The sequence below is a fragment of the Dipodomys merriami genome, unplaced genomic scaffold (genome assembly GCF_024711535.1).
Source record: "Dipodomys merriami isolate MVZ:Mamm:240054 unplaced genomic scaffold, mDipMer1.0.p SCAF_70, whole genome shotgun sequence".
Taxonomy (NCBI): Eukaryota; Metazoa; Chordata; class Mammalia; order Rodentia; family Heteromyidae; genus Dipodomys; species Dipodomys merriami.
This window is the reverse complement of record NW_027206291.1, coordinates 3707675-3723774: the sequence shown is the minus strand read 5'-3', so window position 1 is coordinate 3723774 and position 16100 is coordinate 3707675. Positions and strand designations below refer to the sequence as shown.

At 54.6% G+C, this 16100-nt stretch overlaps 3 protein-coding genes across 3 annotated transcripts; 1 reads left to right on the top strand and 2 right to left on the bottom strand.

Moving 5' to 3' along the window:
* Positions 1-2946: 2946 nt before the first annotated feature.
* Positions 2947-3688, top strand: Pspn (persephin). The gene is made up of 2 exons (XM_070008285.1): positions 2947-3228; positions 3313-3688. The coding sequence occupies exons 1-2, from the start codon at positions 3069-3071 to the stop codon at positions 3630-3632; spliced, it is 480 nt and encodes a 159-aa protein (XP_069864386.1). The 5' UTR covers positions 2947-3068; the 3' UTR covers positions 3633-3688.
* On the bottom strand, positions 3684-5760 carry Alkbh7 (alkB homolog 7). The gene is made up of 4 exons (XM_070008283.1): positions 5531-5760; positions 4521-4694; positions 4311-4435; positions 3684-4128 (listed from the first exon to the last, which is right to left on the bottom strand). The coding sequence occupies exons 1-4, from the start codon at positions 5732-5734 to the stop codon at positions 3975-3977; spliced, it is 657 nt and encodes a 218-aa protein (XP_069864384.1). The 5' UTR covers positions 5735-5760; the 3' UTR covers positions 3684-3974.
* Positions 5761-8473: 2713 nt separating this feature from the next.
* Clpp (caseinolytic mitochondrial matrix peptidase proteolytic subunit) lies at positions 8474-14111 on the bottom strand. The gene is made up of 6 exons (XM_070008087.1): positions 13879-14111; positions 13711-13782; positions 12737-12833; positions 10946-11133; positions 9994-10099; positions 8474-8773 (listed from the first exon to the last, which is right to left on the bottom strand). Exons 1-6 carry the CDS (start codon positions 14062-14064, stop codon positions 8604-8606), a joined length of 819 nt encoding a protein of 272 aa, XP_069864188.1. The 5' UTR covers positions 14065-14111; the 3' UTR covers positions 8474-8603.
* Between the last annotated feature and the right edge of the window lie 1989 nt (positions 14112-16100).

Genomic DNA, 16100 nt, shown 5'->3' with positions numbered 1-16100 from the left:
CCCTTCACTTTTCACACACAGCTGGTGCTCTACAGCTCTACTGGGGCTTTTTGCTTGGTGAACTGCAGATGAGTCTTGTTTTCTGCTGGGGCTGGTTTGAACTGTGAGCCTCAGATCTCAGCATGCTGAGCAGCAGGGATTAAAGGCGTGATCCACCAGCAACCCAGCAGTGCCTCCATTCTCAGTTCCCAACATCCTGGCTCCCTCTGCACATGGACCGTTGAATTAGGAGACTGATGTTGGCTCCTTCCTTCATACTTCTGTATTTTTATTTTAAGCATCTTAATCCCTAGGACTTACCTAGCATCCGCAGGGCTCGGGCCGGCTGCCATCTCCCGTCTTCTTCCCTGACAGGTCCCTTCCTGGGGTGAGGAGTCCTGGCTGGCAGGTAGCTTCTGCCAGCTGAGCGGTGACGCATAGGCCTGTGCTAGGTGAAGTTGGTTCTGGCTGCGTGTCCATCAGAGCCCAAACCCTTGTCGCTAGGGTAGGTGTCTGAGCCCTGGTTTTCGTCTCCCAGCAACGTTTCTGGGGGTCCCCTTTCTCCCTGGTCGGCTTGATGTTACACTTATTCTGTCCAGCACGGCCCGGTGGGCGTTCTGTAGGAGTGGCTGTTCCACATTCCTAGACAGTAACGTGGCTGAGCGGAACCCGCATCCCCAGTGGCCTGACAGGAGGCAGGAAGTGGGGATCCCATGGCGGGAAGCCCCATTCTACCACGCTCAAATGCCTGAGGTGACAGGCTAATTCCCAGGAATGTCTGCCCCACCTTCTACTGGCCTGCAGGCCGAGGAGGCAGCTCTGCTCTTGGCCTGCCTTGTGGACTTTGGTCTAAGGCACCACACTCACCAGGACAGGCAGTGTGACCCAGTGGTGAAGGGCAGGGGCCTTGGGTTCAGGGCACCTGGGTTCAAGTGCTGGCATGACTGGTTTGGGTACTGGGACAGTCACTAACACAGGCTTGTGTTCACAAGGTTCCAGTGATAAAGGCATCATAACTCTGCTGGGACAACTCCTAAGGCCTTCGTAGGTAGAAGGCCATAATTTGCAGTTGCATTTTTGCCCAAGAGTCCACACAACTACCAGTTCTATCAGCTGGCCACACCTAGCAGCATGTTTTGATTCTTGCCAATCTTTTTTTTTTTTGTCCCTCATGGGGCCTGAACTCTGAGCTTGGGCGCTGTCCCTCAGCTCTTCAGTTCAAGGCTAGCGCTCTACCACTTCAGCTACAGCCCCACTTCTGGCTTTTTCTGCTTATGTGGTGCTGAGGAATTGAACCCAGGGCCTCATGCATGCAAGGCAAGCACTCTTATCACTGAGTTACCTTCCCGCCCCCCGCCCCCCTTTTTTATTTCCTTGCCAGTACTAGGGCTTGAATTCTGGGCCTAGGTACTGTCCTTGAGCTTTTTTTTTTTTGGTCGGTCGTGGGGCTTGAACTCTGGGTCTGGGTGCTGTCCCTCAGCTCTTTAGCTCAAGGTGAGCGCTCTACCACTTGAGCCACAGTGCTACTTCCAGTTTTTCTAGTGGTTTATTGGAGATAGGAGTCTAATGGTCTTTCCTGCCTGGCTGGCTTTGAACCAATATCCTCTGGTCTCAGCCTCCTGAGTAGCTAGATTATAGGCATGAGCCACCGGCACCCAGCTCTTTGAGATTCTTTTCCTCAAGGCTAGCACTCTATCATTTGAGCCACAGCATCATTTCTGTCTTTTGCTTTTTCTTTTTTGGGTCCGGTCGTGGGGCCTGAACTCTGGGCCTGGGCACTGTCCCTCAGCTCTTCAGCTCACGGCCAGTGCTCTACCACTTGAGTCACAGCGCCACTTCTGGCTTTTTTTCTTTTTGCTTATGTGGTGATGAGGAATCAAACCCAGGGCCTCATGCATGCAAGGCAAGCGCTCTACCACTGAGCCACCTTCCCAGCCCCACTTCTGTATTTTTCTGTGTATGTGGTACTGAGGAATTGAACCCAGGGCTTCATGCATGTTAGACAAGCACTCTACCACTGAACCACATTCCCAGCCCTCCTGCCAATCTTGTGAGGTGTCCTAAGTTTTTTGTTTTTTTTTTTTGGCTGGTACCCTATATAGGACCCCCAGTTCTCTTGCTCACACTTCAGGCTTTTTGGTGCTTAATTGGAGAGAAGTCTCATTGACTTTCCTGCCTGAGCTGGCTTCAAACTGTGATCCTCAGATCTCAGCCTCCTGATGTGAGCCATGGATGCCTGCCTTAACCTCTTTGATGTTTGGTTGGTACCAAGCACCTCAAATGGGAAACAAGCATATTTAAGTCCTTTGTCTTAAAAGTTATCTGGAGTTCTGTGCCAGGCACTGCACTGCCACTTGATGCCACCTCCCTGGGCTGTACCAGGATGGGCATAGAAGGTGCCAGATCCTGTATCTGGCCATGACCTTGCATGTTGGACCCTATAAGTGTCAGTGTTTTGGTGACCCTAAGATGGGGCTACGGCCATGAGGTCCTCAGGTTGGCTTTCCAGGAAGGGGAGTCCCTGGCTGCTGTGTCCAAGCCCTGGGCTGCCACCAGGCCTCTCCTTTTTCCTGTTTTGAAGCTGGCTCAGCCAGGCCCGGAGACAGATCATGATATGTTGATCCAGGCAGGAGCCAAGAAGGGCCTGAGCAGCTCAAGCCCCTCCCAGCCTGGGGGATGCCAGGGGTGCTCCTGAGCTACCTTCACAGGGAGGGGACCCCACTGAGGGACTCTGTCCCCATCTCTCCCACCAGATAGTGGAGCAGGGACACTGGATGCCTGGGCGGGGCTTGGCCTTGGCTGCATGCATGACACTCGTAAATCAGGGAGCATCAGGGGTGTTGGAGATGGGTGTGTGGAATGTCTGGGTGGGTGGGGTGGGGGTGAGCCCCATCACTGTTAGGAGGAGCGGGGTCTGGGGGGGGGATGGGTAGGAGTAGAGGCTGAGCCCTGAGTATGTAGGGGTGAGCTGGGCGGGACTCGGTACCTGCCCTTGGCTACAATGGCTGGTGGTGAAGAGGTTAAGTCCCCAGTGAGGCCCGGGAATAAATTGAGGGCCCAGGACTCCCCTAGCCCCAAGACCTGTCACAATGGCCACAGGGAGAGTCCTGTGTGTGTGTCTGCTCTTCCTGTCACTGCAGCTGGGGCTCAGCTGGAGCCTGGACGCCACTCAGCAGGCTCCAGTGCCTACAGGGCAAGTCTTGTCTGAGCCGACGAAAGAAACTGGAGGGACCCGGAGACCACCACTAGGTAAGGACCCCTGAAGACCCCCCAGTGACGTCCCATCACCTTTCTGCTGACACCTGCCCCGAGTCAATGCTTTCTCTCCCCCAGGTGCCCCCCAGCCCCAGCCCCGCCCTCGCCGAGCCCCGGCCACTGCGTGCCAGCTATGGAGCCTGACCCTGCCGGTGGCCGAGCTGGGCTTGGGCTATGCCTCGGAGGAGAAGGTCATCTTCCACTACTGCGCTGGCAGCTGCCTCCGTGGCGCCCGCACCCAGCACGGCCTCATGCTGGCCCGGCTGCGGGGCCAGGGCCGAGCCCACGGGGGACCCTGCTGTCGGCCCACCCGCTATGCTGATGTGGCCTTTCTCGATGACCGCCTGCGCTGGCAGCGGCTGCCCCAGCTCTCAGCGGCTGCCTGTGGCTGTGGCTGAGGGTGACCAGCCACCCGGGTGCCCCAGAGCCATGAGTAGAAGAGCTACGGCTTGAAGAGCTCACTTGGCTAATATTTATTGGAGATCTGAATACAGAAAAGACTAGAAGGAGGGGGAGATGGGCAGGGGCACCAGCAATGAGTGTAATAAAGAAGCTGCTCTCCTGGCCTTGTGACTGTGTGGCGTGTACCCTGACCAGCCAGCATGGCACCAGGTGCGCCGATGCTGCCCTGTGCAGGCCTCAGGACCCGCAGGCAGCCAGTGGAGGATGGCTGGGCTGTTCCTTCTCCAGCTTCATCCAAAAGTCTGGTCTGTGCGAGAAACTGGGGACCAGCCTGGCCATCAGCAGGCTCGGGGTGGCTGCCCTGGCCCTGTGCCCTCAGGGAGGGAACGGCAGATCACAGAGATGCGTCGGCCCCGGGGAATGCGACGCTCCCCGAAAAAGGACTCTTCATCCCGAAGGATCTCATGGGAGAACTCATAACGGGCCGCACCCCTGTATGAGAAAACTGGCTGTGAGTAGGTACCAAGGACTGCTCCGTCCCAGGTAGACCAGGTCTGGGTCTCTCTGCTGCCCCTGGTGCCTGCCCAGGGTAATTGCAGTGTCGCCGTGAGGACTGAATGAAGTTCTCAAAGTCAAGGTGGGCACCTGGCATGTCCTTGGAGGTAGGGCCGTACCTTAGGATGTAGAGAGAGCCTGGCTCCAGCAAAAGTTCCAGCCACTGCTCTGGCTCCTGGGTGTGCACCAGCCGCATGACACTGGGAGACAGCAAGGACAGGCCAGCAATAGTGGCTCCACAGAACTGGAAGAGGGCATGGGGTGGGTCAGGCTCTAGCCTGGTCTGTGCACCTCAGCTGAGGGCTCTGAGCCACTGGGTCTCTGCCCACCTTAACACTGTCCACGTGGGGCTTGATGTAACCTCGGGGCTCCAGGTCCAGCACATGCACTGGGGACAGGAGAGTCTGGCCAGGGCCAAAGGCAGCTGACTGTACTCGCTGCAAAATATTTCGGCTTGCTTCTGACCAGCGGGACTTCTCTGTCTCCCGGAAGCCGTGGATGGCCTGCACAGAGAGTTGGGGGTCAAGGGCTGGGCTCAGCCATGAGTGTGTGCTTGGCATGAGCAAGGTCCTGGGTTTTATCTCCAGCAATGATAAATAAAATTCAGTAGAGGGCTCAGGTCAAGCCTGGAAGCTGGGGATGAGAGACCAGGATGAGAGAGAGGGGCAGAGTCCAGAACAATGGACTGGTTTTCCCATCATGACCACAGTCCTTACCTTCATCCTTCCATGCCTTAATCTAGGCATGAAATCTATAGGCCCCTATAACCTAGCATTAGGTACAATCCTAGCAATTTTTGAAATCCCCACAGGATCTCTGCCCAAGGTCCAGTCCCACCCCAAACGCTGCTCCTTCGCACATCTCCTTCCACATCGTTTTCTGCCTCTACCCTTGGGCCCTAACAACGCCTGGGCCTCCAGGATCCTGTCTCCAGTTATGTCCCTGCCCTCATTCCCAAGATGTTCTCAGGTCCCCAGGTTCCCCATCCCACAGCTCCCAACCCTCTGCCTGAATTCCAGGCTCCGCCCCGCCACAGATCCGTCCCATAGACCCCTATTTTTAGGTGCCACCCACAGCACAGCCCAGCGGCCTCCGGGAGGCCTCTGGTCCCCAGTCCCAAAGCTGCGTGTCCCGCCCCCGAGACCACAGGCTCCGCCCCCGCTGTAGGTATCCTCCGGATGGCCCCGCCTCGCGGTCTAGCCCCACCCACCTCAAATAGTGTTCCGATGGCCCCGCCCCAATACAACCCCGCCCCGCTGTCCTAGGCCCCGCCCCCGCCGGAAGTACCGTTCCCACCATGGCCCCGCCCCCAGCACGACCTCGTCCTCGCCGGCCTCACCGCGTCCCAGTGATCATATTCATAGCGGTGACGGCGCAGTTCGGGTTCCAGCTCGCAGCTCAGCGTCTCCTCCTCGGCCTTGCTCAGGAAGCCAGGCCGCACCACAGCCGCATTCTTCAGGCGACTCAGCACCGCTGGGCACGAGCCCCGTACCCAGCCAGACCCAGCTAGCGTCCGCAGCGCCAGCCCTCCACTCCCGGCCATAGCCCTCCTGGCCCGGCCGTGAGAGGCCCGAGTTAGGGCCACGCCCTCTCTGTAGAGCCATTGGCTGTAGTCCGCCAGGCACCCCAGCGATTGGCTTTTCTCAGAGTCCCGCCTCTTGCTCCTTGCTCGTCCTCCCAAGCTTCTGGCTCCTTTAGAGCCCGCCTCCTTTAGTCAGTTGCTTAGATTTCATTGGTTGTGTCCAAAGTCGGTCGGCAGCTCGGCCTCAGCACCGTCTCTTTTACTCTGACCTCCTACCCGGTGTCTGGGCGCCAAGGGCTTGAGTCTTTGGGAGATTTGGGATAAAGCCAATGTTAAGGAGTTGGCTAGGGTTAGAAGTCAATGGCAGAATACAAGCACAGTGAGATGAAGGCTCAAGTGTCAGGCGGCCCAGTTTGCAGAGTAGAGGGTTGGATCAAAGGTGAAAGCAAGACTTCATTTTTGTCCCCTCCTCGATAGTTTTGGGGCTTTTTAAATTTTATTTTTGCCAGTCCTGGGGCTTGAACTCAGGGCCTGAGCACCGTCCCTGAACTTCTGCTCAAGGCTAGCACTCTACCACTTGAGCCACTGCACCACTTCCGACTTTTTCTGTGTATGTGGTATGGAGGAATCAAACCCAGGGCTTCATCCATGCTAGCAAGCACTCTACCAATGAGCCACCTTCCCAGCCCCAAGCAGCTTGGTTTTGCAGACTGAGTTCTCTCCTTCTACCCAAGTGCTAAAGCCCAGCTTCCTCTCATTCCACCATTCATCTTCAGCTGGATGACTTCATTGGTGTCAGGCTACTCTCCCCCACCTGCCATCCCACAACTCCACATCACTCAGAAGCCACTGTCCTTGTCTTTCAAAATCTTACATGGTGACATTACTCTGTGGTGTGGCCATGCTTTCTTTTTTTTTTTTTTTTTTTTTTTTTGTCGGTCATGGGGCTTGAACTCCGGGCCTGGGCACTGTCCCTCAGCTCTTCAGCTCAAGGCGAGCGCTCTACCACTTGAGCTACAGCGCCACTTCCGGTTTTCTGGTGGTTTATTGGAGATAGGAGTCTCACGGTCTCTCCTGCCCGGGCTGGCTTTGAACCGCGATCCTCAGATCTCAGCCTCCTGAGTAGCTAGGATTACAGGCGTGAGCCACCAGCGCCCGGCGTGGCCATGCTTTCTAAATAAAACAGGGTTACACCTGTAATTCCAGGCTGACTTTGAACTCCAGAGTGCTAGATTACATGCATGAGCCATCAGGCCTAGCTCTAGCTCCCTCCTCCTTGGGGAGTGGGAGTTAGAGGATTGTAGGGCCTTATGTTCCATTGTTTGGCTTGCCTAGTTTGTGTGTGTGTGTGTGTGTGTGTGTGTGTGTGTGTGTGTGTGTGTGTGTGAATTGTGGGGCTTGAACTCTGAGCCTGGGTGTTGTTCCTGAGCTCTTCAACTCAAGGTTACAGTTCTACCACTTAGGCCACAGTACCACTTCTGGTTTTCTGGTGGTTTATTGGAGATGAGTCTCACAAACTTTCCTGCGGGGCTGGTTTTGAACCACAATCCTCAAATCTCAGCCTCCTGAGTAGCTACAATTACAGGTGTGAGACACCAGCACCCAGCCAGGCTTTTTAATTTCTATTTTTGCCAGTCCTGGGCTTGAACTTTGTCCCTGAGCTTCTTTTTTGCTCAAGGCTGGCACTCTACTACTTGAGCTACAACATCAACTTCTGGCTTGTGTATGTGGTACTGAAGAATTGAACCCAGGATTTCATTCATGCTAGGTGAGCACTCTATCACTAAGCCACATTCCCAGCCCAGCCTACCTTTTTGCTGGTCATTTTGGGAGACTCTCATGGACTTTTCTGACCAAGCTGGCTTTGAAATTTGATCCTCTAGATCTCAGCCTCCAATTTTTGTTGTTGGTGGTCATGGGGCTTGAACTCTAGGCCTGGGCGCTGTCCTTCAGCTCTTCAGCTCAAGGCTAGCACTGAACACTTGAGCTACAGTGCCACTTTGGATCTTTTCTGTTTATGTGGTACTGAGGAATTGAACCCAGGGCCTCATGCATGCGAGGCAAGCACTGTACAGCTGAGCCACCTTCCCAGTCTCTTTAGCCTCCAATTCTTGATTGTCCCTCCTTCTCTCTCCCTTGGCAACTGGCCTCATGGTTTCCCCACAGACTAGACACAGGTCTGCCACAGGACTCGGGCACTGGCTGTGCCCTCTACCTGGATTACTCCTTTCTAGTGCACACACGTGGCCCCTCCTTTGACTCCTGGAATGTCACCTTCTTGGCAAGGCCTTCCCTGACCACTTCATTTAGAATTGCAGCTTCCCTTTCTGACTGCCCCACGAGGACACAGTGAGCCATCTGAAGCCCCTGTTTGTGTTTCCTCTCCAGCCCGGGCCTTAAGTAAGTGCTGAGGAGTTTGCTGAGGAAGGGCTGATTCAATAATTGGAGTGAGGGGCTGGGAAGGTGGCTCAGTGGTAGAACGCTTGCCTTGCATGCATGAGGCCCTGGGTTCGATTCCTCAGCACCACATAAGCAAAAAGAAAAAAAGCCGGAGGTGGTGCTGTGGCTCAAGTGGTAGAGCGCTAGCCTTGAGCTGAAGAGCTGAGGGACAGCGCCCAGGCCCAGAGTTCAGGCCCCATGACCGGACCCCCCTACCCCCCCAAAAAAAAAGAAAAAAAGAATGGAATGAAGAACACAGAGCAGCCAGAGGCTGGGTGGCACCCGGGAGTGAGCACATTGTCACAGGGCAGTGAGCCAAGGTTTGTGTAGAAGATCACAAAGATTTAATTTAAAATCACAGTGTCTCAGCCAGGCTGCCCACCAAGGGGGCACCCCAACGTCCAAAGTTCCTTGAGAGGTCCCTCTGAGCCCTGCAGCAGGGGCCTGGCACTCAGGTGCTGGCCGGGGTAGGTGGCTCTGTTGGTGGCGTGGTAGGCTCCTTCTGAACCAGCTCTGGCTCATCCTCACCATCCTGGGGCGGGTGGACCAGGACCTTGTCCAAGATGCCAAACTCCTGTGCCTCCATGGGGCTCATGTAGCGGTCCCTCTCCATGGCCGACTCTGTGGGAGGCAGAGCACCCAGTGAGAGCAGAAGCCTGGAGCCATGTGCACAGCTCCCCAAACTGCTGTGTGGAACCGCCAAGCCTCCGTAGGATGGTATTTGGAGATGGGGCCTGGGTAAGTCCTGAAGTCATAAGGGTGGGGTCTCCAGGTATGGTGTTAGTGCCCTTGTCAGAAGAGAATTCTGTGTGTGTGTGTGTGTGTGTGTGTGTGTGTGTGTGTGTGTGTGTGTGTGTGTGTGTGTGTGTGGGCGTGCGCGTGCACATGAGCTCGTGTGTACTTGTACTGGGGCTTGAACTCAGGGCCTGGGCATTGTTCTTTAACTTTCTTTTTTGCTAGTCAACTGGAGCTAAAGAATCTCACAGACTTTCCTGCCTCGGCTGGCGTGGAACTATGATCCTCAGATCTCAGCCTCCTGAGTTGGTAGGATTACAGGGGTGCAGAAGAGACTTCTTACAGGCCAGGGGAAAGGTCATGTGAGGATGAGGGGAGAAGGCAGGCAGTCATCCGCAAGCCAGGGATCAGTCCTATGGAACCATAACCTTGGACTTCTAGCCTCAAGCTAGGGAGACAGTCCTGGTTCTGGCAGGCCTGGTGTGGCCTTAGCTTCCCTTCCGCATCTCGTCTCCCCCACACTGATTTCAGTTTTTCTTTCCCACTTTGTATTAGACCCACGTGACCAACATCCCCATCAGCAGGTAGGAGGAACAGCATTGGCCAGCACACCCTGACACCAGTGAGGCCAACTCTCACCCTGCCCCTACCACCTGCTCCCCACACCTCGGAACAGGCACTGTTGTGACAGCACACAGCCGCTGTTCCTGCTGTGGAGCTGGGGAGACTTGCTACGCAGCCCAGGCTGGCTTTGGATCCTCTTCGGGGTCCTCTCGAGTGCTGGGGTCCCAGCCGTGACCAGCGTGCCCTTCCTGATTTTACTATGGTTTAGGTTTAGGTAACTGTAGTGAGAGCATCCGCTTGTGTTTCACTGGCTGGGGGGGAGATTCCTCCATGTTGTGGCGCTCCCCAGGGGCGACGCTGAACCTGGGAGTACTGAGGCAGAAGTAATGCACATCTTGCACCGAGCACAGTGGACTGGGGGCAGGACGGCAAGATGGCCACCACTGGCACCCCCCCCCCCCAGCATTGCGGAGATAGGAGGGCTCTGTTCGCATGAGGCCAGGGGTGGGGCCTGTGTGGGGCGGGGCCAGCTCGGTACTCACCAATCACCTGGAGGCTCTGCTTCGTGTGCTTGGCATAGATGTTGTACAGCTGCCTCTTGAGCTTCAAGATCTCCTCTGCTTGGATGGCGATATCTGTGGCTTGGCCCTGGGGGGTTGAGGCAGGAAGATGAAGGCTGGATTTTGGAGGACTTTCTCAGTCCCCTCTTACCCTGCTTGGTCCTCCCAATCATATACTTTTTTTTCTGTTCTTTTGTCAGTCATGGCGCCTGAATTCTGGGCCTGGGCACAGTCCCTCAGCTCTTCAGCTCAAGCCTAGCCCTCCCACTTGAGCCACAGCATCACTTCCAGCTTTTTCTTCTTATGTGGTGCTGGGGAATCGAACCCAGGGCCTCATGCATGCAAGGCCAAGCACTCTACCACTGAGCCACCTTCCCAGCCCACTTCTTTTTTTTCTTTACTGTCATACGGGGGGATGAACCCAGGGCCTTGTGCACGCTGGACCAGCGTCACCTTTCACCTTGAAACCTGTGGTGGCTCCTTCCTGGAATCCCAGCTACTCAGGAGTCTCACATCTGAGGATGGAGATGCAAAGCCAGCAGGAAAAAATCAAAGATACTCTTAATTCCAATGAATCAGCAAAACATCAGACTGGAGGCATGGCTCAAATGGTAGAGCACCAGCCCAGTGAGTGCAAGGCCCTGAGTTCAAACCACTGTAGCAGCAAAAAGAGAAAATCTAGACACTATACCAGATTTCTGCCCAATCACTGCTGTCTAGATCTCCCTCTGTACCCAGAGAGAGAGAGAGAGAGAGAGAGAGAGAGAGAGAGAGAGAGAGAGAGAGAGAGAGAGAGAGAGAGAGAGAGAGAGAGAGAGAGGGAGGGAAGGAAGAAGGAAGGGAGAGAGGGAGAGAGGGAGGGAGGGAGGGAGGGAGGGAGGGAGGGAGGGAGGGAGGGAGGGAGGGAGGGAGGGGCTTCTAGACCTTCACTCACCCGGGCGCCCCCTGAGGGCTGGTGGATCATGATGCGGGAATTGGGGAGTGAGTGTCGCATTCCAGGGCTGCCGGCAGCAAGAAGCAGAGAGCCCATGCTGGCAGCCTGACCCACACACCACGTGCAGATGGGGTTGAGTATGTACTGCATGGTGTCGTAGATGGCCAGGCCAGCCGTCACTACGCCACCTGCGGACAGAGGTGCAGGAGAGGGGTCATGCTCCCCCACCCCACTCCACCCCAGTCCTGGGAAGGGCTCTGAGAGGCGTCATTGTCAGCAAAGATTCTAAGTATAAGTGGTCCAGGGGTGGGGAAATGGGTGTCATGGAGCCATGGGGAGGGAGATATCTGAGCTAGATAATTGTCACCATATTTGGATAAGGCCAAGGGGATCAGATCTAGGCATTTCCCATGAGAAACAACAAACCAGAGGAGAGTGGTAGCTAAGACGTTAAGTCCTGTCATCTTCCTGCAGTGCTTACTGTGTGAGCCACAGCTGGACAGTTTATCCTCTGTGTGGCCTTGGGCAAGTTACTCAGCCTCTCTGAGCCATAGTTTCTCCACCTACATTGGAGATAACTAAACCATGCCTACCACTTGGAATAAGGATGAAAAAAAGCTGGTTGAAAATTGTCTGGCATATATTAAGTACTTGATCCAAATCAGCTATGCTTTTCTTGGGAATGGGACAAGAAAAAGCTTTTTTTGGTCTGTTTGAAACAGAGTTTCTGAGTTCAGGCTGGTCTTGAACTCATGGTCCTCTTGCCTCAGATTCCAAAGTGCTGGAATTACTAGTGTACACTAGTGTACTGCTACACCTGGAAAAAAATAAGCAATTTCAAAATGTGGACATAATCAAGTTGGTAAAAAAACAAAAACAAAAAAAAAACGGTATGTGTCTGGGCTGGGAAGTTGACTTAGTGGTAGAGTGCTTGCCTTGCATGCACGAGACCCTGGGTTCGATTCCTCAGCACCATGTCAGCAGAAAAAAGCCAGATGTGGTGCTGTGGCTCAAGTGGTAGGGTGCTAGCCTTGAGCTGAAGAGGTGAGGGACAGCACCCAAGCCCAGAGTTCAGGTCCCATGACCAACAAAAATGAAACAAAACAAAAAAAAGATATGGATGAATTCAGCTGTGGGTTTGTGGTACTGAATCTAAAAGTTAGAAATAGAAATACATCAGGCAGGGGCTGGGAAGGTGGCTCAATGGTAGAGCGCTTGCCTTGCCATGCACAAGGCCCTGGGTTCGATTCCTCAGTACCACATAAGCAGAAAAAGCTGGAAGTGGCGCTGTGGCTCAAGTGGTAAAGTGCTAGCCTTGAGCTGAAGAGCTGAGGGACAGCGCCCAGGCCCAGAGTTCAAGTCCCAGGACAGATTAAAAAAAAAAAAAAAAAGAAATACATCAGGCGTCTTGACTTGGGAGGTGATGATCAGGAAGATCAAGGTTCTAAGCCAGCCTGGACAAAAGATTAACTGGACCCCCCAGCTCAACCCATAAACTGGGCTCTGTGCTATACACCTGTCATACTAAAGATCATGATCAAGTGCGAGACAATCCCTATCTGCAAAACAACTGAAGAGAGTAGCTCAAGTGGTAGAGTACCTGCCTAGCATGCGTACTGGGGGTGGACACAGGCACGACAGGCAAGCTTTTATAGTTTCAAGATACTCTAGGGTTTCTGAAGAATGTTCACACCTTTACTTCAGTCTGGCCATCCCTGACCAGGGATGTTGGTGCCCAGAGCCCTGGCACCTCCTGAGGAGCAGCCCTGCCCAGAGAAAGGCCCTGCTCACCAGGGCTGTTGATGTACATGTGGATGGGCTTCTTGTTGCTCTCGGACTGTAGGAACAGCAACTGTGCAATAACCAGGCTGGCCACATTGTCATCGATCTGTATGAGGGGAGAATGGGGGCAGGGTGGATTGGAAGTGGGGAGAAGATTTAACGGAAGGGTGAAGGGACCTGGGTCAAGGAATCAGGAAGAGGGAGGGGGGCAGAGCCCAAATAAGATGGGTCAGGAACGCAGGGCACTGCTGGTGGCTCGCACCTGTAATCCTAGCTACCCTAGCTTCTGAGGAAGCTGAGATCTGAGGATTGCAGTTCGAAGCCAGCCTGGGCAGGGAAGTCCCTGAGACTCTTTTTTTTTTTTGGGGGGGGTCCGGTCGTGGGGCCTTGAACTCTGGGCCTGGGCGCTGTCCCTCAGCTCTTCAGCTCAAGGCTAGCACTCTACCACTTGAGCCACAGCACCACTTCCGGCTTTTTTTCTTTTTGCTTATGTGGTGCTGAGGAATCGAACCCAGGGCCTCAGGCATGCAAGGCAAGCGCTCTACCACGGAGCCACCTTCCCAGCCCTCCCTGAGACTCTTATGTCCAATGAACCATCAAAAAGCCAGGAGTGGAGCTGTGCCTCAAGTGGTAGAGCACCAGCCCTGAGCAAAAAAGCTCAGGGTCAACGCCCAGGCGCAGAGTTCGAGCCCCAGGACTGGCGCGCACACACACACACACACAGAGTGGAGGCGGAGGTCAGGAAGAGTTCAGGACCCTGAAGAGGGCTGGAAGAGGGGGCCGCGTTTGGGGGGTCGGTATGCGGGTAGGGGCGGGGTCATCGCGTCTGGGGCGGGCCTGTGGCCCAGGAAGGAGAGGACCTGGGGGTCGCAGGTGATCGGGAGGGGCGACTTGGAGGGGGAACTGACGGGAGGAAGGGGCTCAGAGGGGCTCGGCCTGGCCCGGGCTCCGGACACGGGGCCGGGGCGGCGCGGGGCGCTCACCGGGCCCATCACGCACACGATGCGCTCCCGCAGCAGCCGCGAGTAGATGTCATAGGCGCGCTCACCGCGACCCTGGAGGGTGGAGGGGGGGGGGTGAGAGGTCAGGGAGCCGCGGGGGGAGGGGCCCTCCTCCCAGCCCCGGGCCGTGTCCTCGCCGAGCCGCCGTACCGTCTGCTCCACCACAATGGGAATGAGCGGGAGAGGCCGGGCCGCCGACACGTGTAGGCTCCGCTGCAGGGCCAGGCCGCTCACAGGCGTCCATTGTGCGAGCACGCGGGCAGCGAGACGAGGCCCCAAAGCGCGACACCGGCCCGCCACCACCAAGGCCTCCCGCACCAACACTGAGTGCCACATGCCGCCGCGCGTCCGCTTCGGCTTCCGTCCAACGCAAGAACTACAACTCCCGGCGTGCTCCGCGCCATCCCCCCCACCTCGCAGAACGCACTTCCGGGACGCTGGGCTGCGTGCAGGGGGCGGGGCCGGGGGCGGTACGAGGGTTTGGGCGGAGTTTTAAGGGGAGGAGTCAGAGGCGGGAGCCGCCAGAATAAATGCCAGGAGAAACCAGAGCCTGAGCAGCCGTGGGTTCGAGTCCGGTTCTCATCCACTTCGTCACAATCTCTTTTCTTTTTTTTCCTGCCGGTTCTGGGGCTTGAACTCAGTGTCTGGGTGCTATCCTTGAGCCTCTTTGTGGTTAAGGCCAATGCTCTACCACTTGGAGCCACAGCACCACTTCCAGCTTTTTCTGAGTGATTTATTGAAGCATCTTATGGACTTTCCTGCCCCCGTTGGCTTTGAACTGTGATCCTCAGATCTCAGCTTCCTGAGTAGCTAGGATGACAGGGATGAGCTACTGGCACCTGACCAAAAAGCCTATTTTTTGAGATAGCACTTCATTATGTAGCACAGGCTTGCCTGAACTTACACGACCCAGGCTTGACTTGAATTGACTATATTTCTTTCAATTTATTTATTTATTTATTTATTTATTTATTTATTTATTTTGCCAGTCCTGGGGCTTGAGCCCAAGGACAGTGCCCAGGCCTGGACACTGTCCCTGAGCAATTTTTGCTCAAGGATAGCACTCTACCACTTGAGCCACAGTGCCACTTCCAGCTTTTTCTGCTTATTGGTACTGAAGAATCAAACCTAGGGCCTCATACATGCTAGGCAAGCACTCTACCACTAAGCCATACTCCCAGCCCTAATTGTCTAGATTGCTGTCTTAGCTTCCCAAAAACTGAAATTACATGTTTACATCACACCTTTCTTCTGGCTTGAGTTTATTTTTTTTCTTGGTGATAGTACTGAGGTTTGAATTCTGGTTGTTCAATTCTCTACCACCTAAGCCAACACTGTACTCTGGCTTTGTGTGTGTGTGTGTGTGTGTGTGTGTGTGTGTGTGTGTGTGTGTGTGTGTGTGTGTGTGTGTGTGTGTGTGTGTGTGTGTTTGTGTTTTTTTTTTTTTTTTGGCAGTCGCAGGTCTTGAACTCTGGGCCTAGGCGCTGTCCCTCAGTTCTTCAGCTCAAGGAGAGTGCTCTACCACTTGAGCCACAGCATCACTTCGTTTTCTGGTGGTTTATTGGAGATAAGAGTCTCACGGACAGGGGCTGGGAAGGTGGCTCAGTGGTAGAGCGCTTGCCTTGCATGCCTGAGGCCCTGGGTTCGATTCCTCAGCACCACATAAGCAAAAAGAAAAAAGCCGGAAGTGGCGTTGTGGCTCAAGTGGCAGAGTGCTAGCCTTGAGCTGAAGAGCTGAGGGACAGTGCTCAGACCCAGAGTTCAGGCCCCACGACCGGACCAAAAAAAACAAAAAAAAAAAAAAAAAAAAAAGAGTCTCACGGACTTTTCCTGCTCGTGCTGGCTTTGAACCGTGATCCTCAGATCTCAGCCTCCTGAGTAGCTAGGATTACAGGCATGAGCCACTGGTGCCCGGCTTGTGGTTATTTTTTAAAATTTTTTATTATTTATTTATTGTTCATCATGGCTTTTGAACTCAGGGCCTGGGCGCTGTCCCTGAGAATTTTTTGTTCAAAGCTGGTGCTCTGCTACTTTGAGCTACAGTTCCACATCTGGTTTTCTAGTAGTTAATTAAGGTTAAGACTCTCAAGGACTTTTTCTGCTTGGGCTGGCTTCGAACTGCGATTCTCAGGTCTTAGAATCCTAAGGCGGCAAACCTGGCTCCTGATCTTGAAACTCAAAGTAGATGTTGGGTGCCCTAGATAAGGAGTGTTTCATATGCTCCCTGTCCTCTACAGAATCTTATTCTCATGATCAGCTGAAATGGGACACAGACACTCCCAGCTTCATGGGATTAGGAACAGGGCAGAAAAGTGGCCATGGAAGTTTCAAGAAGGCAATCAGGACAGAAGGCCTGGGTGGAGACAGCCACA